The sequence below is a fragment of the Saitoella complicata genome, assembly GCF_001661265.1.
Source record: "Saitoella complicata NRRL Y-17804 unplaced genomic scaffold SAICOscaffold_6, whole genome shotgun sequence".
Taxonomy (NCBI): domain Eukaryota; kingdom Fungi; phylum Ascomycota; class Saitoellomycetes; order Saitoellales; family Saitoellaceae; genus Saitoella; species Saitoella complicata.
Genome location: NW_017566997.1, coordinates 152,199 through 179,336, shown reverse-complemented (window position 1 = coordinate 179,336; position 27,138 = coordinate 152,199). Strand labels below are relative to the sequence as shown.

General features: G+C 53.6%; 19 protein-coding genes across 19 annotated transcripts; 10 read left to right on the top strand and 9 right to left on the bottom strand.

Annotated features, from left to right (window-relative positions):
* Positions 1 to 197: 197 nt before the first annotated feature.
* Positions 198 to 1,175, top strand: SAICODRAFT_6140 (uncharacterized protein; the record flags this gene model as incomplete). Its single annotated transcript, XM_019169840.1, has 1 exon — positions 198 to 1,175. One exon carries the CDS (start codon positions 198 to 200, stop codon positions 1,173 to 1,175), a length of 978 nt encoding a protein of 325 aa, XP_019025495.1.
* A 322-nt stretch (positions 1,176 to 1,497) lies between these two features.
* SAICODRAFT_90034 (PTPLA-domain-containing protein) lies at positions 1,498 to 2,304 on the top strand. The gene is made up of 3 exons (XM_019171672.1): positions 1,498 to 1,717; positions 1,773 to 1,986; positions 2,042 to 2,304. Exons 1-3 carry the CDS (start codon positions 1,504 to 1,506, stop codon positions 2,256 to 2,258), a joined length of 645 nt encoding a protein of 214 aa, XP_019025494.1. The 5' UTR covers positions 1,498 to 1,503; the 3' UTR covers positions 2,259 to 2,304.
* A 29-nt stretch (positions 2,305 to 2,333) lies between these two features.
* SAICODRAFT_6138 (uncharacterized protein) lies at positions 2,334 to 3,330 on the bottom strand (the record flags this gene model as incomplete). The annotated part of the gene is made up of 3 exons (XM_019169839.1): positions 2,334 to 2,722; positions 2,776 to 3,216; positions 3,270 to 3,330. 3 exons carry the CDS (start codon positions 3,328 to 3,330, stop codon positions 2,334 to 2,336), a joined length of 891 nt encoding a protein of 296 aa, XP_019025493.1.
* A 191-nt stretch (positions 3,331 to 3,521) lies between these two features.
* Positions 3,522 to 4,176, bottom strand: SAICODRAFT_209156 (Sm-like ribonucleo protein). The gene is made up of 3 exons (XM_019166349.1): positions 4,118 to 4,176; positions 3,778 to 4,064; positions 3,522 to 3,720 (listed from the first exon to the last, which is right to left on the bottom strand). The coding sequence occupies exons 2-3, from the start codon at positions 4,059 to 4,061 to the stop codon at positions 3,618 to 3,620; spliced, it is 387 nt and encodes a 128-aa protein (XP_019025492.1). The 5' UTR covers positions 4,062 to 4,064; positions 4,118 to 4,176; the 3' UTR covers positions 3,522 to 3,617.
* A 109-nt stretch (positions 4,177 to 4,285) lies between these two features.
* On the top strand, positions 4,286 to 5,632 carry SAICODRAFT_6136 (uncharacterized protein; the record flags this gene model as incomplete). Its single annotated transcript, XM_019169836.1, has 1 exon — positions 4,286 to 5,632. One exon carries the CDS (start codon positions 4,286 to 4,288, stop codon positions 5,630 to 5,632), a length of 1,347 nt encoding a protein of 448 aa, XP_019025491.1.
* Positions 5,633 to 6,774: 1,142 nt separating this feature from the next.
* Positions 6,775 to 7,408, bottom strand: SAICODRAFT_45049 (RNA-binding domain-containing protein; the record flags this gene model as incomplete). The annotated part of the gene is made up of 2 exons (XM_019168798.1): positions 6,775 to 7,103; positions 7,156 to 7,408. Coding segments are annotated over 2 exons (582 nt in total), but the record flags the coding sequence as incomplete, so codon positions are not given.
* Positions 7,409 to 7,608: 200 nt separating this feature from the next.
* Positions 7,609 to 8,824, top strand: SAICODRAFT_64654 (Lipoyltransferase and lipoate-protein ligase; the record flags this gene model as incomplete). Its single annotated transcript, XM_019170087.1, has 2 exons — positions 7,609 to 7,745; positions 7,798 to 8,824. Exons 1-2 carry the CDS (start codon positions 7,659 to 7,661, stop codon positions 8,821 to 8,823), a joined length of 1,113 nt encoding a protein of 370 aa, XP_019025489.1. The 5' UTR covers positions 7,609 to 7,658.
* SAICODRAFT_29515 (uncharacterized protein) lies at positions 8,793 to 9,736 on the bottom strand. Its single transcript, XM_019167442.1, has one exon. The coding sequence runs from the start codon at positions 9,713 to 9,715 to the stop codon at positions 8,852 to 8,854; it is 864 nt and encodes a 287-aa protein (XP_019025488.1). The 5' UTR covers positions 9,716 to 9,736; the 3' UTR covers positions 8,793 to 8,851.
* Positions 9,737 to 11,155: 1,419 nt separating this feature from the next.
* SAICODRAFT_47910 (DCP2-domain-containing protein) lies at positions 11,156 to 11,964 on the bottom strand (the record flags this gene model as incomplete). Its single annotated transcript, XM_019168906.1, has 2 exons — positions 11,156 to 11,855; positions 11,915 to 11,964. Coding segments are annotated over 2 exons (750 nt in total), but the record flags the coding sequence as incomplete, so codon positions are not given.
* Positions 11,965 to 12,133: 169 nt separating this feature from the next.
* On the bottom strand, positions 12,134 to 13,638 carry SAICODRAFT_64651 (uncharacterized protein). Its single transcript, XM_019170086.1, has 2 exons — positions 13,419 to 13,638; positions 12,134 to 13,244 (listed from the first exon to the last, which is right to left on the bottom strand). The coding sequence occupies exons 1-2, from the start codon at positions 13,497 to 13,499 to the stop codon at positions 12,363 to 12,365; spliced, it is 963 nt and encodes a 320-aa protein (XP_019025486.1). The 5' UTR covers positions 13,500 to 13,638; the 3' UTR covers positions 12,134 to 12,362.
* Positions 13,639 to 13,874: 236 nt separating this feature from the next.
* SAICODRAFT_29513 (uncharacterized protein) lies at positions 13,875 to 14,792 on the top strand. Its single transcript, XM_019167441.1, has 2 exons — positions 13,875 to 14,103; positions 14,157 to 14,792. Exons 1-2 carry the CDS (start codon positions 13,933 to 13,935, stop codon positions 14,673 to 14,675), a joined length of 690 nt encoding a protein of 229 aa, XP_019025485.1. The 5' UTR covers positions 13,875 to 13,932; the 3' UTR covers positions 14,676 to 14,792.
* Positions 14,793 to 14,842: 50 nt separating this feature from the next.
* SAICODRAFT_70100 (NAD(P)-binding protein) lies at positions 14,843 to 15,952 on the bottom strand (the record flags this gene model as incomplete). The annotated part of the gene is made up of 2 exons (XM_019170536.1): positions 15,830 to 15,952; positions 14,843 to 15,773 (listed from the first exon to the last, which is right to left on the bottom strand). The coding sequence occupies exons 1-2, from the start codon at positions 15,841 to 15,843 to the stop codon at positions 14,843 to 14,845; spliced, it is 945 nt and encodes a 314-aa protein (XP_019025484.1). The 5' UTR covers positions 15,844 to 15,952.
* A 73-nt stretch (positions 15,953 to 16,025) lies between these two features.
* On the top strand, positions 16,026 to 17,878 carry SAICODRAFT_208954 (uncharacterized protein). The gene has a single exon (XM_019166347.1). The coding sequence runs from the start codon at positions 16,115 to 16,117 to the stop codon at positions 17,765 to 17,767; it is 1,653 nt and encodes a 550-aa protein (XP_019025483.1). The 5' UTR covers positions 16,026 to 16,114; the 3' UTR covers positions 17,768 to 17,878.
* Positions 17,879 to 18,002: 124 nt separating this feature from the next.
* On the top strand, positions 18,003 to 19,346 carry SAICODRAFT_24167 (uncharacterized protein; the record flags this gene model as incomplete). Its single annotated transcript, XM_019166754.1, has 1 exon — positions 18,003 to 19,346. The coding sequence occupies one exon, from the start codon at positions 18,003 to 18,005 to the stop codon at positions 19,344 to 19,346; it is 1,344 nt and encodes a 447-aa protein (XP_019025482.1).
* A 71-nt stretch (positions 19,347 to 19,417) lies between these two features.
* Positions 19,418 to 20,915, bottom strand: SAICODRAFT_29512 (mitochondrial distribution and morphology protein 10). Its single transcript, XM_019167440.1, has 2 exons — positions 20,710 to 20,915; positions 19,418 to 20,654 (listed from the first exon to the last, which is right to left on the bottom strand). The coding sequence occupies exons 1-2, from the start codon at positions 20,804 to 20,806 to the stop codon at positions 19,570 to 19,572; spliced, it is 1,182 nt and encodes a 393-aa protein (XP_019025481.1). The 5' UTR covers positions 20,807 to 20,915; the 3' UTR covers positions 19,418 to 19,569.
* Positions 20,916 to 20,982: 67 nt separating this feature from the next.
* On the top strand, positions 20,983 to 21,797 carry SAICODRAFT_34051 (mRNA turnover protein; the record flags this gene model as incomplete). Its single annotated transcript, XM_019168329.1, has 3 exons — positions 20,983 to 21,010; positions 21,072 to 21,160; positions 21,219 to 21,797. 3 exons carry the CDS (start codon positions 20,983 to 20,985, stop codon positions 21,795 to 21,797), a joined length of 696 nt encoding a protein of 231 aa, XP_019025480.1.
* A 310-nt stretch (positions 21,798 to 22,107) lies between these two features.
* Positions 22,108 to 24,162, top strand: SAICODRAFT_90020 (rhomboid-domain-containing protein). The gene is made up of 2 exons (XM_019171671.1): positions 22,108 to 22,250; positions 22,311 to 24,162. Exon 2 carries the CDS (start codon positions 22,412 to 22,414, stop codon positions 23,753 to 23,755), a length of 1,344 nt encoding a protein of 447 aa, XP_019025479.1. The 5' UTR covers positions 22,108 to 22,250; positions 22,311 to 22,411; the 3' UTR covers positions 23,756 to 24,162.
* A 244-nt stretch (positions 24,163 to 24,406) lies between these two features.
* On the top strand, positions 24,407 to 26,425 carry SAICODRAFT_6124 (uncharacterized protein; the record flags this gene model as incomplete). Its single annotated transcript, XM_019169832.1, has 2 exons — positions 24,407 to 24,794; positions 24,846 to 26,425. 2 exons carry the CDS (start codon positions 24,407 to 24,409, stop codon positions 26,423 to 26,425), a joined length of 1,968 nt encoding a protein of 655 aa, XP_019025478.1.
* A 232-nt stretch (positions 26,426 to 26,657) lies between these two features.
* SAICODRAFT_29508 (uncharacterized protein) lies at positions 26,658 to 27,131 on the bottom strand. The gene has a single exon (XM_019167439.1). It carries the CDS (start codon positions 27,105 to 27,107, stop codon positions 26,706 to 26,708), a length of 402 nt encoding a protein of 133 aa, XP_019025477.1. The 5' UTR covers positions 27,108 to 27,131; the 3' UTR covers positions 26,658 to 26,705.
* Between the last annotated feature and the right edge of the window lie 7 nt (positions 27,132 to 27,138).

The window sequence follows — 27,138 nt, the reverse complement described above, 5'->3', positions numbered from 1 at the left end:
TATTTCTCAGGGTTCAATGCCGCAAAGGAAAGTTCATTTACGTACACCTGCATGGCTCAAGTGCGCGCGAATGCCGTCGCCACACCGCTCTTAACAGACGGCCCATTACAAAGACTTCAACCAACAACAACCAGCTCTCCGTCCATCGACAACTCCTCAACTTCCAGTGAAACTACTCATATAGCTTCGCATTTGTCATGGACGGTCAAAACGGAAGAAATACTCCCGCAGGTGGTCTACATCGTGAGTTATCCCCTCCACAAGCTCCTCATGGGTCCGCGGGACTTAAACATCGGATCAAAGTACCAGGAAGACCTGCGATAGACGTAATCGACCTCACGGGTGACAGCCCTCCGCAACGTCATGCTGTCCCAGTCTCTCGCCGTTCCGTCCCTCCTCCACAACACGAAATCATCGATGTGGATGCGTTACCAGATCGACCACCGCATCCGCAACATCGACTCGCCGACCTGCCACAAGAAGTGAGAAATCAACTCATTCTTGCAGCCCTCAGAGAAGAACCACCATTTCACCAGCCCCAACGACAACAACGCCCACCACAAGAACTCTTCTTCGAAGACCGTCTCATCATGGGAAACCCGAATGGTCAGGCGAGACATCAGCATATCGCACAAGCCACCACGGCGAACGGGAACAGAATCGGTGGAGGAATCTTCAGGAATGTTCAGCATAGGGCTGCGGAGGGCCTCATGAATGCTCTTGCAAATCTGGCAAGACCGACGGGGGAGTCGACCGGGCGACATCAGTTTCGAGCGGCGAGACAGCATCCGTATGCTATGCCGAATTTGAACTACGGCATGGCTACGACGGGGCTGTTGGGCGTTGAGGAACCCGTGAATCCATATGCTGGGGATTTCAAATACCGTGCTCCACCACCGCCTCGCGAAGGATTCACCAGGGCGCCGGTGGAGGACAAATCTCTCATATGTGCATCCTGCGATAACGAGCTCCGAGGATCGGGAGAACAGGATCCCGGTAATGCTGAAGGAAGAGGTGAAGGAAAGGGCGGAGTTTGGATTGGGAGGTGTGGACATGCGTATTGTGGAGATTGTGTGCAGAAGATCAAGACGAAGAAGTTGCCGGGGACCTGTCCGGTTGAGGGGTGTACGAAGAGGCTTAACCAGAAGAGTGGTATGTGGGAGGTTTACATCTGAGATGACGGACGAAAATTTCGCTGTCGGAGGTAGGAAGAAGTATCTTGGGTTTATGGACCGTCATATTGGGTTTCAGGCATTGCTCGCGTTGGCAGTATTCGTTTTTGGTGTACGCTGGCCGTCATCTGGTTGTCTTTTTGGGTCTGGGAGTTCTGTTTACATCGCTATGGTTCGTATTGGAGTTCATCCTATCTTAATTGATTTTGTCTTTTTCGGGATTTTGACGTCTGGGGACGTGTCTGCTGCGCGATGCTCAAGTGCAGTGTGGGGTCCGCGAACCGCCAAAAGTCCAGAGATTCCCGCAGATCCCCATTTCAGTACAGCAACAATGGCCGGCGCAACCCGTAACTCCAGCATGGGCCTCAAGAGCCGTTACCTCGTCCTCTACAACGTAGTCTCTGCTTGCGCATGGGGTGCCCTCCTCGTCCGCGTCGCTGCCCTTCTCTACCTCGGTGGATACGAGAACGTCCACGCTCATGTCTCTGAGTTCGCGAAGTGGACGCAGACTGGAGCCCTCTTGGAGGTTTTGCACATCACTTTCGGTATCATGAGTAGCTCTGGCTTTTAAGAATCGTAACCTGACTGCTATTGGTACAGGCCTCGTTCGATCCCCGTTGATCACCACCATTATCCAAGTCGCGTCCCGTATCCTCCTCGTTTGGGGAATCGTTCATCCCTTCCCTGAGTCCACCGCCATCTCGCCCGCTTACTCCTCCATGTTGATCGCATGGAGTGTCACCGAAGTCATCCGTTACTCTTACTACGCCTTGAACCTCCTCGGCGGTGTCCCCAAAGCGTTGACCTGGTTGAGGTTAGTCCATTGTCCTACCCTTAACGCAATATTCAAGAGGCTAACTGCGTGATAGATACAACACTTTCTTCATCCTCTACCCCCTCGGCGCCGGTTCCGAGGCTTGGTTGGTTAAGCGTTCTCTCGGACAAGCTGATGCGTGGAACCCCATGTACGGATACCTCCTTCGTGCTATTCTCGTGATCTATGTCCCTGGATTCTACACTATGTTCACGCACATGATCGGACAGAGGAGGAAGGTTATGAAGCAGATGCGTGCGAAGAAGCAGTAGAATGGAACTCGATCAGGAATGGGAGTGAGAGTGGGAGAGAACAAACAATGAGATATAGATCGTGCCGGCGGCCCATCACATTTTCTTCATTAATTGACCCACCGTCTGTGCCGCCAGCTCTCTCCGCTCAGCCAACGGAAGATCTTTCCCTTGTTCCCTCGCAGCCAACAATGCGCCCATCATCTTCTCCAGCCCCTCAACCTCATCGTCATCAAGACCATCATTATTCTCCTCTTCATTGTCTTTGTCCTCTTGTGGTATACTCGACTGTGCCAACGCCTCCCGTAACCCAGCCATTTCCCGTGACATATCAAAGAACTCCTCATCGAACTCCGACGTACCGAAATCATCCCCAATCTCGGCTATCGGACCCTCGCCGTCGAGATCATTTTCGTCAATCGTATGCTCATCATTCCAGTCATTCGCTTCCAGCGCTTCCCGGATTCGGGCGAGTCCGGTTTGTTCTGTAGGTCCCTTCATCAACATCCGGTTAGAAAACACGATGGGTTGTACCTACCTCCATATTCATTCCTCCCAGTCGCAGCAAAATCGACATACTCAAACCCAGCATCCGTACACGCCTCCTCGCACTTTCCCTCATCCACCCCCTCCACTGATTTGTGCATTCCCACAGCCACACAAACACCGTTCCATACCCCATACTCCCCACCACACCGCTCCACAATCCTCTCAGCAGCTTTGGTACCCTTCATACAATCCCTCATATCCTCCCCATGCCGAAACGTTACGATAATAGCCCCGAGCACGTCAAGCACCTCCCGTGCTTCCTCGGAGCAATAGCCGTCTACCCACTCATCCTCCTTGCCCGGCGTGAATTCATCGACCCAGATTGGTACATCTGCTGAGTAGTATGGTGTTTTGATCGGTAGGGTGTGCGAGAGACCGGCGTGGGAGGTGTTGGTCGGTAGGAGATCTGAGGGAAGGGACGAGGTGAGAGCTGTTACGTTTGCGTCAACTTGGATCAGGAAAATGGAAGGGTTTGCGGTGTACCTTTGACAAGAGTTAGTTTGCCGGATTTTGGTGGGCCTACGATCAGGATACGTTTCGTCATGATGGGTGGTAATCGAGGGTGAGTGTTTTGAGCTGGGGATGTAACGTAGACCTGCATATGTGTGATATGACGCACATGGTTTACCAGAAGTATCATTTTATATAGTTTCTGTCCTCCTTGACCACCAACTCCTTTCAGGTATCCAAGAACGTGCTGCGAAAGTTCTCTTTCGCGTAACACAGTTGCTTCCGCCCATGTCCTTCAATACGGGTCTTTCGCTCCTGATAGATTTCGTTTCGCTTCGACACCGACGCCCATACGATGACCTTGTTCCTTCAGTAGCTCGATTACTGTCCCCTTCCACCTCTGGCCCTTGCAACCGTCGCCCTTCCTCTTGCCAATCCAATACCACGTCCACGTACTGCTCTTGATCTGAACATTGGTGCATTTCTACAAAACCAGTGTTAGCAAATCGGAATCGAGAACTAGAAAGCCGCATACCTCAACATATCAGGGACGATAAAGAATCGTACGTGACTCCCCCGAATATAAACCTGATCCAGATGTGACACGCGTCCGTCGCGAGCGGTGACGGTGATATCTTTCAGTTGGACGTTCATGTTGTCCTCGGCTGGACGAAAGGAGATGAGTGCTTGAAACATATAGAGAGGAGTTTGGAAAATACCTTCGAAGAGCTTTCCTCGGTATGTTTGACCGTTATTCAGTTCGAGGGTAACGACATGTCCCTGTGATTCGTGGAGAAGCTTGATTGGAATACCGATTGAGCCCATTGTCTACCACCTCGGTTAGTACCACAACCGTCAGACAGCATCCCAAGAGCACTCACAGTTCTATTTGATTGTTTAACTTCCTTGTCGTACTTAGAGTTGCGACTTAAGGTTACCCTTGGTCCCCCACTCCTGCGTCGGCGAGCAGTCCAGCCACCTCCGCCACCCGGGCAAATTCAGACAGCCTGTAACGTAGACACACCACCCCGATCTCACTCAGAACGGCAATGGACAAACCGGCAATCACCGCAATCTGCAAGAAATGCAAAAAGAACCCGGGCGCGATTGTCGTCCGGTACGAAAACCTGTGCAATGAGTGTTTTACCCGCTATGTACAGCGCAAGTTTCTGCGACATATGGCGAAATATCGGGAAGCGTTGCCGGCGGATGAGGGGAGGAAGTTCATGGTGTGCTTTAGTGGCGGTGTTGGGAGTACTGGGCTGCTAGATATGGTCAGCACATTCTACAATGTCATGGAGAGGAATGAGAAGAGTCCGCGAGCTGTGGACGGTATCCTTGTCGTTCACGTGGACGAGTCCGAACTCGGCGAGGAGTCTATCGACGACACCATCCTGAAGGGAGCAGGGCAACGCTACCAAGGATTTCAAGCCGTGAGAATACCCCTCTCCCACGTCTTCGATCTCCTCCCATCCTCAACAACCTACACCTGGGACCCCGCAAGCCAATCCCTCCGAATCTCCCCATCCCACCCATCATCACCACCACCCCCAACAGAACGCTTAAACGCACTCATCTCCTCCCTCCCCTCCCCAAGTTCACGCTCCGACCTCCGCGCCTACCTCCGCACCAAACTGATCAACAACCTCGCCCTACGAGAAAACTGTTCTGCCATCCTATACGGCGATTCCGGGACACGGTCTGCTGCCAAAATTCTGGGGTTGACGGCGAGTGGGAGGGGACACACTGTGCCGTATGAGATTGGAGATGCGGTATCGAGCACGAGCACGAGCACACAGGCGATGATGGAGGGGAAGGGGGAAGGGGAGGAGAGGGTGGCAGTGGATGTTGTGAGACCGTTGAAGGATTTGATGCAACAGGAACTCGAGTCATACCTCGCTCTCCACGAATTGACGTATGTAAAGTCTGAGATCCCGGAGCTCAGTAATGTGAAGAATTACACCATCGACCAACTCATGACACGATATTTCCGTGGGCTCGAATCTACGTTTCCGTCGATCGTTGCAACCGTGGGACGGACGGCTGAAAAATTAGGAAGGGCGGTGGAGAGTAAAGGTGAAGCTGGACGGTGTAGGATCTGCGGGATGCCAGCGGAGAAGGACGTTAAGGAGTGGATCGAGCGGTTAACCGTGAACGAACCTGCGCCGCTTGAGGAAATCGAAAACAACTTTGCTCGGGCGCAAATTGGAGATGCGCCAGCAAACGATGCTGCGGTGGCAGATGAGAAAGATGAGACTGATGTGACGAGCGAGGTTTGCTATGGATGTTTGGCGGCTACGAGACATGCTAAGGCGCCGTTACCTTGGCCTGTGGAGAGTGTGCAGGGGAGGAGGAATGATACGCAGAGTGTGCTGGACAAGTATCTTATAAATTAGAATACTTCCGACTTTCTGAATAGACGGGGAGTTCTCGTCAGTTTTCAAGTATTCCTGTCCTTCGTCCAACTCAACCTGAGGTGTGCAGCACCCAACCATCGTGGGAAAATGACAGATGCGCTTTGCACCCTTGACATAGCCCAACTTACTTTTGATATAACAACAGCCTGTCAGTACTTCCGCCTCTTCGAACCCCGATCCATACTCCTCTCCCGATCATCAAACCTTCTCCTCCTATCATCGTCATACCTGACCCGTTCACGATCATCATCATGTCTCCTACCATCACGATCTCTATCGCGGTAGTCATCACGGCGGTCATACCCGCGTTTGTCTACTCTGTCCCGATCGTCCCTTGGTCTGCTGTCATACCCACCACGTCTGTCTCTGTCACGGCCATCACGGAACTCACCGCGGCTCTGGTCCCGTGGACCACGCTGGTCATGCCCGCCGCCGTACCCACCACCTCGTGATTGGTCGTGTCCTGGCACGACACTGGCTTGCTGCATAACCGGTGAACGCCCGGCGCCAGCGCCAACGCCAGGTTGTCCATGATGGCCGTTTTGGTAAGGCTGCTGTGGCGGGCCTTGATTCATCATAGCCGGTGGCCCATTCGGGGGGTATTGTCCCTGAGGCGGGAACCCTTGCGAAGGACCCTGGAACCCTTGCGGTCCAGTCGGTGCACCAGGCATGAACGGCGGTTGTTGGTTGCCACCCGAAGGACCCATTGGAGGGCCATTACCCGGGAAGCCGCTGTTCTCGGCCATACGACCTGGACCTTGGTCGAATCCACCACGACCGCCCTGGAATCCGCCTCTGTACCCGATTCCTCCACGGCCTCCTCCGCGGTTGTCTCCGAAACCGCCACGCCCACCTTGGAATCCACCACGATCGCCTCCGAAGCCGCCGCGTCCGCCGCCGTTGAATCCTCCCCTCTGGAACCCACCCCTGAATCCACCGCGATCACCGCCGAATCCACCGCGATCACCGCCGAATCCACCACGCCCACCATCGAAACCTCCACGTCCGCCCTCGAACCCTCCCCGTCCACCACGGAACCCACCCCGGAATCCACCCCTAAATCCACCACTAGGTCCAAACGCCGGGGCAATAGGCCTATTCTGAATCTTCGTATATCCACGCCCACCCAACCCACCACCCAATCTCCTCGGCTTCCATCCCTTCACAGTCCTCCCACGCTCAACATCCACAACAACCCTCCGATCCCGGATTCTCAAGCCATCACACTCCTTATATGCGGTTTTCATGTCCTTTTCGCGTTCGTAGACGATGAAAGCGTAGCCTGTGGGTTTACCGGTCTCGGTGTTTTTCACGATGCGGATACGCTCGATGGGTCCGAATTTGCTGAATTCGCGGTCGACGTCTTCTTCAGTTGCTTCGTAGTGAACGCGGGAGACGAAGAGAGTTCGGTATGGATCACCACGGGCTTGGCTATCTGAGCTTGGGTCCCCTACACGATGAAGTCAGCTTAGGCACGTTAGTTGAGTTGAGGATCGACGTACACTTCTCTAAAGCCTCCTTCAGATCTTGCTCATGCTTAGCTTTCTTCTCCGCCTTCAGTCTTTCCTGCCTCTCGGCGATACTTTCCGTCGGCGTATAGTCAGCGACATGATCATTGAGCATCGCCGCATACTTCGCGACTCCAGAAAGACGAGGGGTAATACGCTTCTCGGGCGCGATGTCAACCGGAGCGAGATATCGGACTGGAGGCCTCGGCTGGAACAGGGCCAGCAAATTGGGCGGAAGTTTGTCAGTCTAGGTAAACAGATCAGCCCGAGTCCCCGTGGAGGATTTCGAAAGCTCATACGCCAACCATGGTTACCCTGTGGTTAAATAATAATAGACAATTGCAATTGCGAGCTTTGGCTGGCGACGTCGCGATTCAGGCACCGAGGCCGCAACAGCGCGAGGGCCAGACGTTCCCGTTTGGGAAATGTAACGTAGATACGGTGTAACGTAGATATACTGAGGCACTCCAGAATCATTCACAGGACAGAGCATCGCCATGTCGCCCTCTCGAGGAGTTCTGAACACTATCACATCTGCACGTAGGTGCTTCAACAGCTCACGGCAGCTGCTGTCAGACGAGAAGGTCCGGCTGTTTCTTCCCACTTCTCCGATGTTTACTGACAAGGTTTCTGAAGGTGACCGCTCATATCTCCACATCTCTATCCCCCTTCACGAACCTCGCATACGAGGACCACCTCTTCCGTACTTCCTCTCCAGACGCCCACACCCTCCTCCTCTACCGCAACCGCTCCGCAGTAATCATCGGCCGCAACCAAAATCCATGGAAAGAAGCCAACCTCTCCCTCCTCCACGCCCGCAACATTGCGCTCGTACGTCGACGGAGTGGAGGAGGCGCAGTATACCACGAAGAAGGAAACACGTGCTGGAGTGTGGGCATGGCGAAGAAGGAGTTCGATAGGGTTACGAATGTGGAGATGGTTACGAGGGCGTTGCGGAGTTTGGGTGTGAGGAGTAGGGTTAATGAAAGGCATGATATCGTTATTGATACGCCGGAGGGGGAGACGCTGAAGGTTACGGGAAGTGCGTACAAGCTCGCACGAGAACGGGCATACCACCATGGCACGATGCTGCTGAACGCTGATTTAGCCGCCCTGGGCGGTGCCCTGCGAAGCACTCGTGCCCAAGGCATCGTCGACGCTCGCTCCGTTGAGAGTGTTCGAAGTCGCGTGGGGAATGTAGGCATCCCTCACGACGACTTCTGCGCAGCTGTCAAGACAGAATTCGAGAAACTATACAACGAAGGCAAAGAACTGGAGTGGAAGGTTTTCGGGGATCACACGCTTGAGGAAATTCCGGAGGTGAAGAAACTCGCGGAAGAACTGCAGTCGTGGAATTGGACTTTTGGTCAGACGCCTCAGTTCACGCACGAACTCAATGGATCGTTCCACTGGTCGGACGTCACGGTAATACTCACGGTGAAACACGGAGTTATCATCGAAGCAAAGGTCGAAGGAAACTCTATAGACGACGGAATTCAAACACGTCTTAGTTCCGTGGGAACCAGCTTGGTAGGCAAACAATACGGCCGTGAAAGCGTACGACTAGCCGTCATGGAAGGCGTGGAAGACTCTGATGCACGTGGGAACGCCCGCTTGAAGGAAGAGGAATTATCTGAATGGTTATCTTCTCAGCTCGACTGAGAGTAGGATTTATTGAAAGTATCCTAGACTAGATTTTTCCACCTTCTGCAATTCTAGATAAGAGCCCGAGAAGACTCTTCTGCTTTTCCTCATTCTGAGTAGAGCTCGACGCGCGTCTAACGTTGCTTGGCGGCGTAGGTAAAGGTGTGCTTGAACCAGAACGGCCACCGTTCAAGATAGACAAAATATCCATTGGGTTTCCAGAAGGCTTAGGCGACACCGGGACCATAACATCAGGTGTGGCCGGCGCGTGCACGGAAGGTGCGGTTACGTCGTGGGTAACGGGACTAGGGCCCGTCTGTAGTAAGCCAAGAAGGCTTGCTTTAGAAGGCTTAGACGAACCATTCATGGGAACGGCATCACGTCTGACTGTCAATGTTGTGTCAGGTGATGCTGGTGCTGCTGCCCGCTTCTGGGATGGTGCACCGTTGAGGAGCGAAATGAGGGAAGCGCCGCTGGTGCTCAACGAAGGGTATGGTATACTTGACATCTCCGGCGCGGCCTTGACTCCCGACCCCATCAATGCAGACAAGAGGGGGTTCGCTGGCATCACCGAGATAGGGGGATTGTAAAGTTCAGGAACTGCCTTCGGAGGGCCCTGCAGAGCAGCCAAGAGGGAATTCTTTCCGGGCGGGGCCGTAGTAGAGACAGCGGGTTCAAGAGCAGCAACCTCTTTAGGCGTCTCCGGTGCTGCGACTGGAGGCGGAGGAGACCTTTGCAGTGCAGCTAGAGGAGGGCTAACTGTCGGGGCTACAGCAGGCTTGTCCCTGCTCTCAATAGGTGCACCCTGAAGTGCTGCCAAGAGCGGGTTCGTAGGTTCCTTGTCAGCCTTAGGAGTAGCCGCGGGTGAGTTGAATAACGCAAGGAGCGAAGCAGAGTTCTTCCTCGGCATCTGGGGTGTGTGAATCGCCTCAGCCTCCGGCTCAGGCTGCTGCGATCCCTTCAGGGTGTTCAAAAGATCCCGGGCTTCAGTCATAGCCTCACCCGGGCCGATCTCAGTGGCAGACGGCGCCACGATTTCGCGCTCGGGCTCAGGCTGTGGCTTCACCTCACGCTTCAAAATACGGATCTGAAGCAGGCGAGGCTCCTGCTTCGGTGCAGGCTTTGCCGCCATTGCCGACGGACCATTGAAAATGGACAAAAGCGACGAAGAATCGCGACGGGGCATGGGACGCGCAGTCGGCTGCTCAGGCGAAGGTATCGTCTGCGTACTAATCGTCCTCGAGGGAGCCTTGGGTACTGGGGGGGTATCAATCTTCACCTGTGCAAATTGAGCAGAAAGATCCTCCTCGGACATAGCCGGTGCCTCATTCGACTTTTCCTGAGGCGCGTTATTGAAAAGACCAAGAAGGGATGCAGCGTGCTTATTCTCCTTGCGCGGTGTAGCTGCGATGGGGAATGTATTAAAACCAGGCAATGACTCGGCTGTAGGCGCTCTTGGCTTAGTTGACAGCTGCGGCTTCGGCGGAACTGACGGCTCCACAGGGAACGGTGCCTGCTGCGGCGGAGACATAAACTCAAGAGGATCTTGCTGATGAACATGCATGTTTTGCATATGACCCATAAAATTAGGCAGATTCGACGGAGGCGGGGCATGGTAAAAGTCCGGGCCAGGTACACCCGGGAAAATCATCTGGCGGGTACCCATTGGCGGTGGTTGCCAGCCGGGCGGAGGTCCAAATCGCATACCGTGCTCCATGAAGGGCATGGGTGGTTGAGGATGTGCGGGAGACATCTGCATTTGGAGATGCGCATGGTTAAATTCCGGGCTGAAGAGCATATGCGGAGGCATGGGAGGGAGCTGCTGCTGCATCATTGGAGCAGTAGGTGGCCTCTGAGGAGAATCCATGACCATTGGTGTTGGTGCGCAGGCAGGACTCTGCTGAACTGGCGGAGCAGGTGCCTGAGGCTCTTCCGGAGGTGGTGGGGGCGGTGGTGCTTCACCCGCTGCCAAACCTTCAGGTCGCTTGAGGATAGCCATGATCTTCTGACCTTGACCACTCGATGGTCTCGATTTGGTCTGCCTGCTACCTCCGGATTTCAACATTCCCAAAATCTCCGCACCCGCTGACTTGCCCTTCGAAGACTTCTGTGACCTCTGAGAAGGCGCAGGAGATACGCTCTTGATCCTCGCGCCATTGTTTAACATGGCCAGCAATGGGTTTTCGTTTGTCTTTGCTGCCAGACTCTCCTCTCCAGGTATAGTTAGGTTGAGCAACGCCTTGAGCCCAGCCGTGGTCTCCCCAGAATCCACAACAGCCTCCTCAGCCTCGGCTGCTGCATCATCCCTGAAGAAAGCTGGCAGGTTCGACAAGTCCACTGCCTTCGCCATGGCTGGCTTCCTCTTCGTGATCCAATTCCTCAATGGAGCCAAGAAAGGAATGACCATGTAGAACTTGCCCTTCCCAGTCTTGTCCACAGTCTTCACCATCTTCCTGTCGTTCCTCCTCTTCAAATTCGAGTATGTTGGCAGATCCAGAAGATTATGCCACTCAACCTTCGAGATCTCCTTTCGCGTCTGCGGAACGAATGACGTCTCCATCGGGACACCCTGCACGATATACAGCCTAATCTGCTGCTCACGAATCGTAATGTCGATGAAATCCTCAGCCGTCACAAGCGGCGTAATGTCATACCCTGTCTCCTCATACACCTCACGCGCAGCACAATCAAGATCCGGCTCATCCTTATTGATCTTACCCTTCGGGAACCCCCACCCACTACTTGACTTCCACCCCTTAACAAGCACACACTTATCCAACGTCTGATTCAGCATGATAGCCCCTCGTACCGGTACTCGAGTCTTATACGTCAAGAAATCCTCGAACGCCTGTTCATGCTGTCCCGACCATTTCCACAATAACGGACAATGCTCAAAGATCCGCGACGTAAATGTGCGGAGACTGAGGGATGGCAAGAACGGGTTTTCCTCGCGGACAAAGTCTTCGTAAAACCAATGTGCCTGTTCGATCTGGAAACAGATTCGCTCGACGGAAACGAGTTCTTCTTCGGGTAAATTGATAACAAAGCGGCTGGAAGGTTCATCAGGGATCAGTCTACGGGACTAGGACCGGCATTGAATGCAACATACACTGATAGATCATCCAACACCTCGTCAAACTTCGCGCTTGCGAATGCCATTGCAATCGCAGGTTTCGCTTTCTTGGTATCTGTCTTGTCTGCTGGTGTCGGCGTAGGTGTGCGTCCAGGCCCGTTGAGCTGCACCAGTCCTACAGCCGCGTCGACGTCCGCGTACCGGTACGTTACTTTCAATCGTTGTCAAACTTAGCAGCTGCTGTACATCTCATGAATCCAAAATATGATAGTATTATCTTTATCGCGATAGAGTAGATGCCTTAAAGTCCAATTCCACGTTCTGGGCCAGCCAAGCACATGAAACTCCTTCCCACCAAGAAACCTCCGAAACCTCGATCAATTGAGCCGACTCCAAAAACGCACACCTATCCTTTCCAAGCCGAAGCGTCCCAAGCTAATCTATATTGTTCTTTTGCCTCTGCAATGGTCTGAAAAGCGAGAGATCAAGCTTTTGACAGCTCCCTGTTCAACTCGGCACCAAGCTCCAGTGGAACACCAATGTTGGCCCGTGCCGGACTACCCAGGATCCCGGCACTGTCGAAATTCAACTTTCTCCTCGCAGAAGGCGTAACACCGCCAGGCGTCCACCCCGTTCCTACAGGCGTTCGCGCATTCCTGATCGTCCCAGGTGTACGCGCAAACATCCCACCGGGGGAGGGCGTGTTGATATTCACATAATCCGCGAAATTGAAGCCATTCCCGGGCGTCTGCGGTGCGATCATCGGTGAGGAAGTCGGTGGCATAGAAGAGTTCGTATGGTGTCTCTGAATGGTCCCGGTAGCCGGGCTCGGACTCGTCGCCAAGAAGAGTAGTAAATCGGCTCCTTCTTCGGTTTCTTTCATACCGTTTGGTCTGAAGGATGCCTTCCTTGGTGGGGTGCGTGGAGGTGATGATCCGAGGACCAGATCGGAGGGTGGATCGCTATCAACACCTGGTTGAGGTCGGCGAATGGGGGATGATTGAGAGTGGTTGAGGCGTTGAGAGTTTTGCCAGGCGGTGTTAAAGAGGTGATCCGTATGTTCCGTAGCGCTCGATCTTCTGATACGCTTCGTCGCCGAGCGGGGTTTTTCATAAGGTAGGGAAATGGGCGGTAGACGATCGCCATCTGCAAGACCCAGAATGCGTCTCTTCGAGGGACTTGGCAATCCCGGAACGAGGAACTCGGAGTCAGACGTTCGTGTAGGTGACTCTCCTGAGGACGACTCCTTTCGTCTAGCCGATTCTGCAGCCACCTTAGGTTCGATAGCCGCCAGCGGCAGATTTTCCCACCCACGTTGAGTCTTGTACATGGCGAGATTGAGACGTGTTTTCAGGTTTCTCGACATCTGTGTCACGCAAAGGTTAGCTGTGCACCGTGATAAGGGATGCGGCATATAGCCGCCGTTGCCAGCGACGCGTTAAGTGAAATCAAACAAGGCAAAGAAAGAGGTAGAAAAATACCATCGATCTGCCTGTACTCGAGCCCCAAAGCACATTTCTGCCCAAAGAACATAACGCACCTTGGAAATTTCCACCCTCCTCAGGATTCTCTCCTCAGCTTCGCGTTGTTGAGCCGGGGTCAACGACGCGTTCGAAGGCATGGCGAGGGACGGAACGGTGACCGATCGGATGGATTGATCTGTTGGAGTGTATGCTGGGAAGGTAATGGGGGATCAGAGGAAGCGCAATGACGACTGTTTTGTTTGTCGTTATCTTGGTTGGACGACAGCTTGATTAAGGGGAGTCTTCAAAGAGCGTACAGCTAAAGCATGCCTGCAGCAGAACTGGAGCACTTGAGCAGGTCGACGCGTTTTTGACTGTTGCAGAAAGTAGGAGATTGAAAGTGATCTGGTCAGTTATCTTCTTTGAAAATACAAGCAAAACCTAATCGTGTAATATTCGTGTCTACCATGTATGATACCAGAACATCCATGACGTAAGGCTTCCTCTGTCTGAGGGGATAAGGTTGAAGCCTTGCGGAACTCAACACCAAGGCGATCATCCCAGCATTTATTCCCGGTAAGACCATCCAAAATGGCAGCTATCCTCAAGAGCGTCGTCATAGACCGCGTCCTCGGCGACCGCAAGAAGAACCTGTTCAACCAAGAGGACCCCTACTTCGAACCCGACGTCCCCGGCCAGAAGCGCAAGAGAAAGGGCATTCCCCCAGGCTTAAGTGATCGCGACGCAAAGATTCTTAAAAAGGTATCTCGTTCTTTCGCATGGGGGCAAGCACCGCGACTGACAATGAGGTACAGGTTAGAAGAAAGTCCTACCGCCTCGACCGCTCCATTTCCTGCATCTGCTGCTCCTTCCGCTTCGGCTGGTCCGCAATCATTGGCTTCCTCCCCGTAATCGGTGACGTCCTCGACGCCCTCCTCGCCTACAACGTCATCAAAACCGCATGCGGTGCTGACCTCCCTCCCCATGTCGTCTCCCAGATGTACGCCAACCTCGCTTTCGATTTCGGGATTGGCTTGATTCCGATTGTAGGGGATATTGCGGACATGATTTTTAAGTGTAATACGAGGAATACGGTTTTGTTGGAGCAGGTTTTGATTAAGAGGGCGCAGGACAATATGGCGAGGCAAGGAGGCAGTGGAGGGCATATTGATGCGCCGCTGGAGAGTCATGGGTGGGTTGGAGGGAGGAAGAAGCAGCACACGGATGCGCATCAAGGACAGGTTGGCACGGGTTCAGCGGCTGCTGCGTCGAGTTACGGGGCTATTCAGGGAGGACAGAGCGCGGGGCAGCAGCAGATTGACGGTGTTGTGTAGTCCTGGACGGCAAAAAGGATCAGCGTGTACGATAGGTGCCTACAGAACTTTGGATACACACACGATAGGATAGGACATGCCAATGTTGAACGTTCATTAATGCTACTCCATACCAAGAATCGTACACTCGCTTTATATCGCACAGACCAGCTCTGCAATCAGATGGCTCAAGCAATGACCAACTCCTTCACCTCCGCAATCTCACACGTCCTATTCCAAACCTTCTTCGCGCTCTCCTCCACATACACATCACCATGCATCTCAACCACATTCCCAGCTTTATCCACGAACACCCCCGTCCTCCCTCCTAAATGCTCCTCATCGCAAATAACCCTCGCAATACTCCTCCCACCCTGTGCCGGGGTCCTCGCGAATGGAGCGTAATGGATAACGTGGTTCATCAATAGCCTGTGGTGCCAGGGTGAGGAGCGGGAGAGGAGGGTGGAGGGGACGAAGCCGGGGGAGGCGATGGTTACGGTTGTGTTGTGGGGCGAGAGGAGGGATGACCAGTGTGGGAGGCAATATGCTTGGAGAAGTTTCGCGCAGCCATAGGCTTGCATGGCGTCGTACTTGTAACCCGGGCGGATAGAGCCGGGTGTAAGGGAGAGCTGTTCCCATGTTTGGGCGGGGTCGGCGCGTTTGTGGAGTTCGCTGCCAGTAAAGACGACTTTTGCTTTAAACCCCTCAGCAGAGCGAAGCTGGTCCTTAAGTAAGGCGAGAAGGAGGAAGTGCCCGATGTGGTTGACCATCGTAGTCTCCTCGACGCCTTCCGTGAATCTTGGGCCATCTTGGAAGACAGCACCGGCGTTCAGCAACATAACCTCGATCCCATCCTTTACCTCCTGCTTCACCCTCGCCGCGAAATTCCTCACGCTCTCCAACTTGCTCAAATCACACTCATGCGCCTCAACTTTCAACCCCGGCAACTTTGGCTCCAAACTCTGGAGACGCTGCACAGCCTCTCGGGAGCGGGATGAGCGCGGATCGTGTTGAGCGAGGATGAAGGTCCAGGATTGGATGGGGATTTTGCGGGCGTATTCGAGGATGACGGTTTCGAGGCATTCGACGCCTACACCGCCGGCTGCGATTCCTGTGGCTCTGTGAAGAAGTTAGAAGGGGATGGAGAGGGAGGAATGCATGGGAGAGAGACGTACAAAAGCGTGGGCATCTTTCTGGAGAGTATTGCGCTTGATCCTTGACAGTACTCTTTATGGTTTGGCTGAATCGACCTTCACGGTTCTTAGTTGACGGTAATTAGAAATCTCTGTTTGACGTTCGGTTTCTCAATTGAACTCAATTAAGGTTTCGTCACGGCGCAGCTCTTCTGCAGACCCTGCATCAAATGGGGCAATCGCAACCGCCCAAGGCCACCAGCCGCAAACATCGCAAACACCGCACGCCCGTTCTCGACCATCAGCATTTATACCCATATGATCTAGATGGCACGACAATCTTTATATGACTCCTCGAATGCGAGTAACCCTTCGATTCACGTTCATTCGTCCTCCGTCGACTCGAATGTGGGTGCGGATGAGGGAGATATGGGGAGTGGTGGGTTGAAAATTGGGAGGATACCGGAGTTGAGGCCGCATGGGACGGAGCCGATGGCGATTCCGAACGGACATGAACATGGACATCATCACGATCACCATGACCATCATGGGCACGATCACAATCACAGCTATAGCCACGGCAATGGAAACGGACACACCCACGGCAGCTTCGCCTCTGCCGTCTCCACCATCTCCCCGCCAAAGCTCTCGTTAAGCTACTCCCCCTCACGCCCAACCTCGACCCCAAAAAAGAATTTCGCCTTCGCCATCCCAGCCCCACGATCCCGCTCCCCCTCTCCCACCCGCCATGTCTCGATCCCCGCACCCCCGCGTTCTCCATCACCCAAGCGGATCTCAATTCATCCCGTCAAGGCACCGTTCAGTTTCCCATCTGTCCCGAGTAGTCCGCCGATGAAGAGGCCGCCTGCGTGGGGTGGTGGGAATGGGACGGGGACGAAGCCGGTGTCCAGGAGGGGACATCACCACCAAAGGTCGTTGTCGCATAATATCTTCTTGCCGCCGAAGGAGAGGGCGCCGTTGGCGCTTCCTGCGTCGTACACCGTCCCCACCATGCGCGAGGTTCTCTCCTCCCTAACCTCCGCTCAGAAAAGTCGGTTTGTGGTAGCACTCGCTCATGTTGCGGCAGCGGCACTGTGCTGGCACACCTCCCCCTCCCACTCCTCAACATCCCTATCCTACGTAACCCTATTCGACGCACTCGGATCCCTGACTTGCTCCCTTTCCTCCTCCCTCCAGAACTTCGAGGTATGGGATAAACCCTCCGTACGACGTCCATTCGGACTCAGGCAGGGAGAGGTGTTGGCAGGGTTTTTCGGAGCGGTGTTTTTGTTGTATGGAGCTTTGGGAGTTATTCTGAAAGAGACGTTGGAGGATGTTGTGGTGGGTTGGGGAGTTGGGGCGGGTGTGGTAGGGGGACATGGGCATCATGGTGGGGCGCATGGGGGCGATGGACATGGACATGGACATGGGGAGGGAGGAGGGGTGGAGTGGGGTCTTGTTGGGGTTGTTGTGATGAGTGGGATTTGTGGGATGTTGTTTGAGGGACATGGGAAGTACGCCAAATTCTTCTTGGGAGATATGGGGGCGAGGATGAACCCGTTCAAGCTGATTACGCCACTCATTGCGGTTGTGTTGATCTTTATGCATGGGATGGGGGAGGTGAGTGTGTTGGCGGATAGGGTTGTTGCGTTTGCGATGGCTGGGGTAACGACTTGGTTGGGTTTTACGTACGCACGGACGACGGGAAAGATGCTTCTTATGACTGCGCCCGGGCGGGAGATTGAGTCTGTGCAGAAAGACATTGCGGATATTCCGGGTGTGAGACGGGTTGACAAACTCACTGTCTGGCAACCCCACGACGCGATCTGTGTCGCGAATGTGATTGTCAAGGTTGATCCACTAGATATCATGGGGGATAAAGCTGATAGAGCGTTACGAGAGGGGATTGAGGAGAGGATAAAGGAGAAGTTTGAAGGGGCGAAGGGGTGTGTGGAGGTAAATCGTAGTGAGGAAGATTAGATTAAAGATTAAATAGAAGCCGTCGTCGTTTAAATGGAAGGGCCGTCGTCATGATGACGTGGGGAGTGACGCGCCTGAGAAAAGTCGGCAAGGGAGGCCCCGGCTGGCTGACATCATCAGAGCGACCGGGAGAGCCGTCGAGCATATAAACCCCGCCGGCTCCCCCCTCCCTTTCCCTGCTCTCCATTCAGCATACACCCAGCATACACTCCGCATACACTCGCAAACAACAACAATGTCTTCTTTTGGATACTCCGACAACAAGAGCCACGCCGCTCCCTCTGGCCCCGTCTCCACCTTCGACTCTCAGCCAGCAAACCATGGATCTACTCAGGAGTACGTTCGTGAGGCCGTGAACCCTGAGACCGCAAACACCGCTTTGACCGGTCAGGGTTCAGAGTACGCTCCTCCTTCTGGAACCACTCAGGGCTCTTACGTCCCTACCGGTGTTTCTACCCAGCAGTACACCACTGGATCTACCGGCTACACCACCGGTGTTCAGGTTCCCGCTGACTACACTTCCTCCACGCAGCAGTACTCTACTGAATCCTCCAACCAGGGCCAGGGCTACTCCTCTCACGGATCCTCCGGCCAGCAGGGCGAGCTCCCGACCACTTACGGTGGCCAGGCCCAGAGCAAGCAGGCCCAGTACACCTCCAACGCTAACGACTTTGCCCGCGGCGACAACTACAAGCCTGAGGCTCCCGCGACCGCACACCAGCAGGACAGACGCTCCGATGACAAGCACTACAACATTGACAACCAGGCTGCTACGGGCCATGGTACGGCTGGTATGCCTGGTGCGCAGGGCGCCGCTGGTAACTTGCCTGGAGGACACCAGTCTTCGAGCTCCGGACAGCAGGCTGTGCCGGACAATGCGGGACCCAACCCCCGTGGTGCCCTCTCTGGCCGTGCCGATGAGAACTACGGCCCCGGTACCACCTCTACCGGTCAGCCCGCCGCTGGTGGAAACGCCCCTCACGCTCAAGAATCCATGAAGCCCTCCGCGACCGGAACCTCCGGCCCTACCACCATGTCCGGTACCGACTCTGCTCACCCCGGACAGTCTGGCCTCACTACTGGCGGTGGAGTGGCCCCCGGAGAGGCTTTCGCTTCCGTAGGTGCTCCCCCCCATGACAACAAGCCCCAACACCAGGACAAGCACCAAGGTTCCGGAAACCCACTCGATGACCCCAAGGACCAAGAGGACGTGCCTAAGGGTCGGGGTATCTCCCACGATCAGATCAAGCCCTCTTCCGGTACCGCCGCTGACGGAGGCGATTTTGACGCTGCCAGGCCCGGCGCTGGATACCAAGCCATCCTCCTCGAGGAAAAGATGGGTGGGTTCACGAACTCTGACAAGCCTGCCGAGGGTGACCACGCTGGTGAGTCTACCGAGAGCAAGGCCAAGAAGATTGGTGAGGATGTCGCTGCGAAGCACGGTACCCACCCCTCCAAGGGTGAGAGCCAGGTTGAGCACAAAAAGAAGGTTGCGGGTGAGACTGCTGATCGGATGCAGGATGAGACCGAGGATGACAAGAAGGTGGGATTGCTGCAGAAGATTAAGAACATTATCTAAGCTTGTTATGTGAGCGAGGATTGTGTACGATATAATGGTATGAAAGTAGGATTAGTGTAGGGTAGTGTGCTGGGCACGATAGTATACCTTGATTTCAATTGAATGTTATATTAGACCTGAACTTTCTTGTTCATTGGCTTTGCCTATTGTATTGACTCTATAGACTTGATGCCCTTGTCCATTCACCCACGCCGTCACTGGCCTCATTGTCTCGACACCAACATCACGACGAATACTGCAACTCCAACCCCACGCTCCTCACCGGACTCGTCTTATTCGTCAAATCCAACACCGTCCCCAAACTAAACAAAAAATCCTTAAATCGTCCTTCCCACTGCAACCCAATCCCCAGCGAATTTCCGATTTGGGCTTTGAACACTCCCTTTACATCTTCGTCCTTTTTCTCCATCCCACTCGCTGTTGATGTTGAGAGGGAACCATCGCGCCATTGCCATATTTCGCAACCGAGAGCGAGGTTGGATTCGTAGGAAAACATGTTGAAATCGAAACGAGAGCAGAATGCGCTGTTCGTTAGTGCGTTCTTGACGGCGTAGGTTGTTGAGACTGAACCCATGAGTGGATTCCACGTTAGTGTCATCGTTCGTGGTGTTTGATTCGATGCAAAGGAGGCGTAACGGAGACCGAGGGACATTCCGGCTGATTTGGTGAGTGCGCCGTAGTAAATTTCCGCACCGGCTGAGAGGCGGCCGGAAGGGATGGGTGGGGTATCGTGTACACCGGTATGTGAGGAGTATAGGGACGGCGAAGGGGGTGTCCGTGGTTTCCGGGGATCTGGGCCGAAATTCCAGAGGCCACGGAGGCCGAGCATGCCACCTTCGGTTGAGTAGACGTATTCTGTCGACCACTTCCCTACATCGTGTTGGATCTCTGCGGTAATCGTCCCGCCATTAGGAAGCTTGGTGTCACTCACACACGCGAGGATCAACTGCTTCGTCGGTGCGATTCGCCTTGTATACATTGCCTCCAACGTCGAACTCGGGATATACATCCGTCCATACAACAAACTATCCTTCTTATCCACCCGTTTCCCGTTCTGCCATACCTCCCATTCCCATGGTTCGGGGTGTTTCTTTAATTCTGGTGGTTCGCGGTAGCCTTCGATCATTTCGTGGAGGGGGACGTGTTTGGTGTGGGTTATGGAGGAGAGGGGACGGGTTGTGCAGAGATAGGCCATTGAGCCGTCGAGGACGGGGAGGGTGGAGAGTGTGTAGGAGGACATGAAGGATTGGGAGGGGTAGGAGGAGATGTGGAAGTGGAGGCCGAGGGGGTGGACGAAGTCCAGGAGGGCTGTTTGAAGCACCTCTGTCAGTTTTGTTTCAATTGACGGAGTGATGAGGTGTACCTCGAGACGTCCCTGTAAGGTTTGAGTAGAGGTTCTGGTCGCTCCATCCTGTTTCTTTGTTGAACGACCGTAGCAGGTAGTCCATAAACCCGTACATTTCCTGGTGTTGTATCTTCGTTACATCCGCTGTCCCAATCGAGAAGGCCCCCGCTTACCGCACACAGCAGTATCGTATCGCACGGCCACCTGCGCCCGATACCAAAAAAAGACAAAAGCTGGTCGCCTCGACGAAAACAGACAAGCAAAGTCCAAACACCAGATCAATCATTCACAATGCCCAAGTCAAAGAGATCCAGAGTCGGTAAGTCGCGGTGAAGCGTCTTGGGTTCCTCGAGTCCATCGAGGCTAAAATTGCAATGCAGTTTCCCTTACGCAAACCGATAAGAAGGGAAGGGAGGGAAAGGAGCAGCTCTACACCCAGGCGAAAGAGTGTGTTGAGAAGTATCAATACGTGAGTTCGTTTCCTCAACGTCTGGTTATGCTGTCGTGCTGACGAATGGGGCTCACAGGCTTGGGTTTTCTCCGTTGAGAACATGCGCAACACATACCTCAAGCAAGTCCGTTCCGAGTGGAAAGACTCCCGTATCCTCTTCGGCAGAACAAAGGTCATGGCCAAGGCTCTCGGTACCACCCCCGAGGACGAGGCCGCCGACGGTTTGTTCAAGCTCACTAAATACCTTGCCGGAAATGTCGGTATCCTCTTCACCGACCACCCCGCCGACGTCGTAAAGGACTGGTTCGAGAGCTACGTCAAGACCGATTTCGCACGTGCCGGTGTCGTCGCGACAAGAGATTTCGTCGTCCCCGCTGGCCAGATCTACTCCCGTGGTGGCGACATCCCCGCCGATGACGATGTTGTTATGGCCAACACCCTCGAGCCTACACTCCGTCAGCTCGGTATGCCGACTAGGCTGAAGAACGGTATTGTTACTCTTGATAATGAATACCAGGTTTGTAAGGAGGGGGAGACGCTGAGTGGACATCAGACGAGGTTGTTGAAAATGTTTGGCGTTGCGATGGCGGATTTCAAGGTCAAGTTGGTTGCTTATTGGTCGAAGACTGGAGAAGTTACTGAGGTTGAGGAGTAAAACAAGACCACGGTTGAAGCGTAATGGGTTTTTGGATATTTCATTGGGCGTCTGGGAGGGTCATGCGTGATAATATACCTGCATCTTAGAGAATGGACATGATCCCTGAACTTGACGGAATGATCACGGCGCGCGACGACTATGACAAGGTCTGAGCTGAGTTCAGAGGAAAGGGACTGGGAACAGGGTTCGGTCTCTGTGCGCTCGTGCTTTTGTGTTTTTGCCTTATTAATTTTCCACGACGTCGCTCAGAGACTCCCAAGCTTAAGTGCCCCCCCCCCCCTTCAAGCGGCTTCCCAGCGTGCGCAATTGCGAATCGAATCCGAGAACTGCCCAGCCCGTCATTCCCGTATCCGTATCCGTCCCGCTTCCTCGGCGAAGATAACACCGACTTAAGTGCTATCGGATGTTGATGCTAATTATAGCAGTTCTACTGCTGTGGTGGCTGAATCCGTACGTCGCCTGGACGCCAAGCATACGCGAAATAAATAAAGTTAAGCGACGATTGAGCAGGCCCATACGACATCCATTCACTGCCATTTGATCAGTAACAGTCTCTAACGTTATCACTGCACTTCCACTATCTCCAGCACTCGTTTTACACCTGAAGCACGATGCCTACTCGACCAGCACCATCGTTGCCCCCTTCTTACCGTTCCGACTATCGCGAGCGCTCTCCGTCCCCAGTATGGGATGCTAGTGGACGTGTGCCCACGTCCTACAACTCTTACCGTAACGACAGGAGTCCTGATATCGAGGATGGCGAGCCAGAATTTTACACACCTCACACTGCCAACGATCGTCAATACTCCGACACCATCCCACTACGAGCACCGTCAACCTCAACACTACCATTAGCTGGTCCACCACCACCCAAAGCAAGAGGAAACGTACAATTCGTGTCTCCGGTGGCGGAGACTGGGAAGCAACGACAAGCGAGGAATAAGTGGCTAACAAAACCATGGTTTATCTGGTTCGTGAGTTTGGTCCAGCTTATCGTCTTTATCGTCGAAATCATCAAGAACGCTCAGTTTACTGGTTCACCGATTGAGATTAAACCGTCGTTCAATCCGCTAATCGGGCCATCGTCGTATACTCTCATACACCTCGGCGCACGTTTTGCACCGTGCATGCACACGATCGCAAGTATTACAGACGATTCAAGTTTGGGGTGGCCATGTGTCAATGATACAAGCTCTACTCCTTTGAATCAGTGCTCGCTTGAGCAATTATGTGGGATGGGCGGGTTCAAGACCGACTTGCAGCCGGATCAGTGGTGGAGGTTCATCACACCCATGTTCCTGCACGCAGGAATTCTGCACATCTTGTTCAACCTTCTTCTACAACTTCGTATGGGTGCGGATATGGAACGTTCGATTGGTCCTCTGCGTTTGGTTCCGATCTATCTTGCTTCTGGTATCTTTGGGTTCGTCCTTGGTGGGAACTTTGCCGCGGACGGAACGGCGTCTACGGGAGCGTCCGGTGCGTTGTTTGGTGTGATCGCTTTGACGCTCCTTGACCTTTGTATGGAATGGAAACGATACGAGAGACCGGGTCGTGCACTGATTTTCTTGCTCATCGAGATTGCGGTGTCCTTTGGGTTGGGATTGTTGCCTGGCTTGGACAACTTCTCACATATCGGTGGGTTCGTAATGGGTTTGCTTCTGGGTCTTGCGCTGTTGCGTACACCGTCTCGGTTCACGGATGAGTACACTCAGACACCCTATGCGCCTGTGACCAACCGACGCCTTCCTCGCCTCACGAACCGCTCGAAGGGGTGGTGGTTGTGGATCCTGGTACGCGTGGTAGGCTTGGTAGGAAGTGTCGTCCTGATGGCGGTGCTCATCAACAACTTCTACAATGGCGGAGGGCATTGTAGTTGGTGCAAGTATTTGAGTTGTGTGGGGAGCTGGTGTGATGACGGTGTTATCTCGACAACGACGACTGGATCGTCGTAGGTTTTTCTTCTTGGCTACGATGTCTACAGGCGGTGCGTACGATTAGAATGAGCAACACATGTGGAAGTAGGTCGCTGGTGACAATACCGGAGTGTGTGCACGATTTTGGTCTTAGGTCTTGGGCAGAACAATCATGACTTGACCTACCGGTATGTTTGATTAAAGTCAATTCCTAGGCTAGTCCATTCTATCCAGGGTCATCTCCCCTTCAGCGTTGGAAAGAATCCTATGGTATTGTACCGCAGCCGGTACATAGTAGCGCCAAGGCCAGAATTGAAAAGATATGTAACCAATTGGCTATACCAAAGTCACATGATTCAAGTTCATGGTGAAAATGGCGATAGGCAACCGGAGAAAATCAGCTGGAACTGTGGTACGACTGATTGATGGAGATAGGGTTCTTCATGGCGGATCTACGAGGTCGGATGCGTACAGCTGTCACCTGCATGTTCATGCGTTGCTACGGCAGCCAGGTCAGCCACTTGTTTGTTGTTGCCCGATATTACCAGAAACTCAACACCAAACCAGCAAAGAGAACAGTCTTGCGTTGCTTGATCCGCATTCATTCGCTTCTACATCTCGTATTTTTGGATTCGCAAACACATTCTCTCGCTTTTCCTAGGCGACACGACTAGATCAGATCGGCCAAGCATGGACTGGCAAAAGCTCTTCTCCGCTTTGGAGGAGTCATATAGCAACCTAACGACGCTTCAAGACCGCTTGGGTGCAACAGATGGCGAAAAGACGGCGCGAAATGAGGATATCCTCAATGCTCTATCATCGACCTTTCAGAAACACGTCGATGAATTACAATCAGAATGCGCAGTAATAGAGTCTGAATGCCAAACATTGGTAAAGAGCATGATGGATATGAACCTTGAGATGGGAAACACGGGTCCGGGACGTGATGAGGATGTGTTTGGAAGTGCGGACATTGGTGTGGAGGTCAAGGGACCACTAAGGCAGGCGCTGAGAGTATTTGAGATTGAGCATAAGAAGATCGCGGAAGTGCATACCGAGAGGGTAGAGGTTGTAGATTGTATGCGCCTCTGATCCGCACTTCTTCGCTCTTGCTAACCTCTGGTCTTAGTACTGTACAAGCAGCTTGATACGTTTTCAGGCTACCTTGCCCCGTCATTCGTCAATTTTCAGCCATCAACAACGCCGTACGAAGACCTCTCCCTCGCCAGAATTTCATTCCTTGAGTCAGAAGTCGCGCGCTGTTCGCTTGAGCTCAACCGTCGCAGAACACGCATACAATCGCTTGCGAAGGAGATCGTAGGGCTATGGACGGATCTGGGAACGGAGGTGCGCGAAATAGGTGTGGAGTTCGACATCAGGATTCTCGACTGCTGGAAGGATAGAGCTGAAGACTTGGGTGTTGGCGAGAGTGATGTGCAAAGGTTGGAGATGAAACGCGACCAACTTGCCCGTCAGAAGGAGGAGAGGAGGCAGAGGTTAGATGAACTGAAGGCTGCGATTGAACCACTCTGGGCCAAACTTGCCTTGCCAGAGGAAGGGATCCAGGCTTTCACTCGCTCGCATCGTGGCTTTTCCCTCACCGTCATCGAAGGTTACGAGCTTGAGTACAGGAGATTGGAAGAACTCAAAAGACAGAACATTCACCTCTTCGTGAAAGACTGCCGACGACAACTCGAGACCCTGTGGGAGCAGCTTTACTTTTCCGATGAGGAGAATAATGAGTTTGAGCCCGCGTTCACGGACATCTTCACCGACGCGTCTTTGGCGGCACATGAAGGGGAGGTGCAGAGGTTAGAGCAGCTTTACGAGGCCAATGCTCCGATCTACGCTCTTATCTCTCAACACGAAGCACTGGTTGCCGAGAAGCACGCCTTGGATGAGGCGCAGAAAGACTCTTCACGCTTGTTGGCCAAGGGACCTAAGCGTGTTAACCTGCTCGAAGAAGAGCGACAGAGGAAGAGGTTGGAGAAGATGCTGCCGAAGGTTGAGGGTGAGCTGCGCGAAGCACTTGCGGCTTATGAGGTGGAGCATAGACGGGTGTTTATGGTGAGAGGGGAGAGGTACCTTGACGTGCTTGGGACAGAGCAGCACGCTGCGAAGGTAGACAAGAGGCTTAGGGCACTGGCTGCTCCTGCTTCGACGGGTAGCGCCCCGAGTACACCGAGGAAGACTGCACCGCGCGGGGTAATGGGAACTCCATCAGGCAAGACTCCTGCGACAGTGAGGAGATTGGAGACCAAGCCTGTTACCGCAGGGCGAACGGTCGGTACCAGCATGCTCCGCCAAGCTTTCGACCATCGCGGACCAAGTCCATCCAAGTCTAGGACATTGACTGACCGAGACATCAATGCTCGTCCAGGTAGCGGCCATGGACATGTACGTACTCAGTCAGCTTTATCGGGTAAGCTCACTGCGGGTTTGCGAGCGCCCGGTGTGACGGGAACGATGAGGAGGGTTGTCAGCAGTCCGGACAAAGTTCCTACCCAAATCCCGAACTTCGTACGCGAACCACCCCCGAAAATGGTGTTCGACAGGGAGCAGGATATGAGGAGCATGAGGACGCCGAGCTCGAGCACGAGTCGGACAAGTGTTGAGAGTGACGCTTTTCCAAGGAGCGGGGATGCGCTGGAAGAGATTCACGAGGGTGACTTGACGATGACGAGTGAGTGGGACGACGAGGGATTCTAAATTCACAAGTAGCGCTTACCAACCTGACAATTGCAGGGGCACAAGCAAGCCTGTGTTTCGTGTTGTATGATTAGAACGTCGCGAAGGGCATCTGGGACGGCGTACACGACTTTGATTAGATTGTTCGATGGGTTCTTATTGGAGTTTAATGATATCCAAACTTTGGTATTGAAGCGATTAACAAATTAACGCCTATCGTAAGCTGTCCCTAAACGCCGTAAACCATGATGCAAACCTTTCTATCCCTATCCCCACAACTGCTTTCCATTGTTATGCAATTTCAATGTCTCTTGTGATGATGCAAACGCAACAACTTGTGATGCTTCTTGTGCTTACTCTTCCCCGTCCCATCCAACCACTTATCCTTAATCCTCAGCTCCGACAACCACCCAACACTTTCCCACACCTCCTTCGCAACCTCCTTCGGTAACTTCTTCCCGGCGAGCATACCGTCGATGAGCCACATCCCTACCAGGAATTCTTCACGGGAGAGGTATCCGGGGAGGATGGCGTGTTGGTGCTCGAAGGGGGACGCGGTGTGGACTAGGGCGAAAATTTGGGCGAGATTGGCGTTGGGGAGACGTGAGCGATTCCAGAGTCCACGGAGGACGAGGGGGTCGATGGTGTCTTCGTCCCAGGTGCTGTCATCCACCGCCGTGATTCCGGATACGGAAGTTTCCATGCTTTTCCGGGATGCCTCACCGTCGGGATCT

Bases quoted from the DNA above. Each gene is read 5' to 3' on its own strand.
- SAICODRAFT_90034 (XM_019171672.1), top strand. From the start codon at position 1,504: ATGGCCGGCGCAACCCGTAACTCCAGCATGGGCCTCAAGAGCCGTTAC. The intron at 1,718-1,772 runs GTATCATGAGTA...CTATTGGTACAG, and splicing joins GGTTTTGCACATCACTTTCG to GCCTCGTTCGATCCCCGTTG. The intron at 1,987-2,041 runs GTTAGTCCATTG...ACTGCGTGATAG, and splicing joins AAAGCGTTGACCTGGTTGAG to ATACAACACTTTCTTCATCC.
- SAICODRAFT_209156 (XM_019166349.1), bottom strand. From the start codon at position 4,061: ATGGGCTCAATCGGTATTCCAATCAAGCTTCTCCACGAATCACAGGGA. The intron at 3,721-3,777 runs GTTGAGGTATGC...CTGGTTTTGTAG, and splicing joins TTCTTTATCGTCCCTGATAT to AAATGCACCAATGTTCAGAT.
- SAICODRAFT_29515 (XM_019167442.1), bottom strand. From the start codon at position 9,715: ATGCCGAGGAAGAACTCTGCTTCGCTCCTTGCGTTATTCAACTCACCC.
- SAICODRAFT_64651 (XM_019170086.1), bottom strand. From the start codon at position 13,499: ATGCCTTCGAACGCGTCGTTGACCCCGGCTCAACAACGCGAAGCTGAG. The intron at 13,245-13,418 runs GTGCGTTATGTT...TGCGTGACACAG, and splicing joins GGAGGGTGGAAATTTCCAAG to ATGTCGAGAAACCTGAAAAC.
- SAICODRAFT_29513 (XM_019167441.1), top strand. From the start codon at position 13,933: ATGGCAGCTATCCTCAAGAGCGTCGTCATAGACCGCGTCCTCGGCGAC. The intron at 14,104-14,156 runs GTATCTCGTTCT...AATGAGGTACAG, and splicing joins ACGCAAAGATTCTTAAAAAG to GTTAGAAGAAAGTCCTACCG.
- SAICODRAFT_208954 (XM_019166347.1), top strand. From the start codon at position 16,115: ATGGCACGACAATCTTTATATGACTCCTCGAATGCGAGTAACCCTTCG.
- SAICODRAFT_29512 (XM_019167440.1), bottom strand. From the start codon at position 20,806: ATGTACGGGTTTATGGACTACCTGCTACGGTCGTTCAACAAAGAAACA. The intron at 20,655-20,709 runs GTACACCTCATC...TGCTTCAAACAG, and splicing joins CCTTACAGGGACGTCTCGAG to CCCTCCTGGACTTCGTCCAC.
- SAICODRAFT_90020 (XM_019171671.1), top strand. From the start codon at position 22,412: ATGCCTACTCGACCAGCACCATCGTTGCCCCCTTCTTACCGTTCCGAC.
- SAICODRAFT_29508 (XM_019167439.1), bottom strand. From the start codon at position 27,107: ATGGAAACTTCCGTATCCGGAATCACGGCGGTGGATGACAGCACCTGG.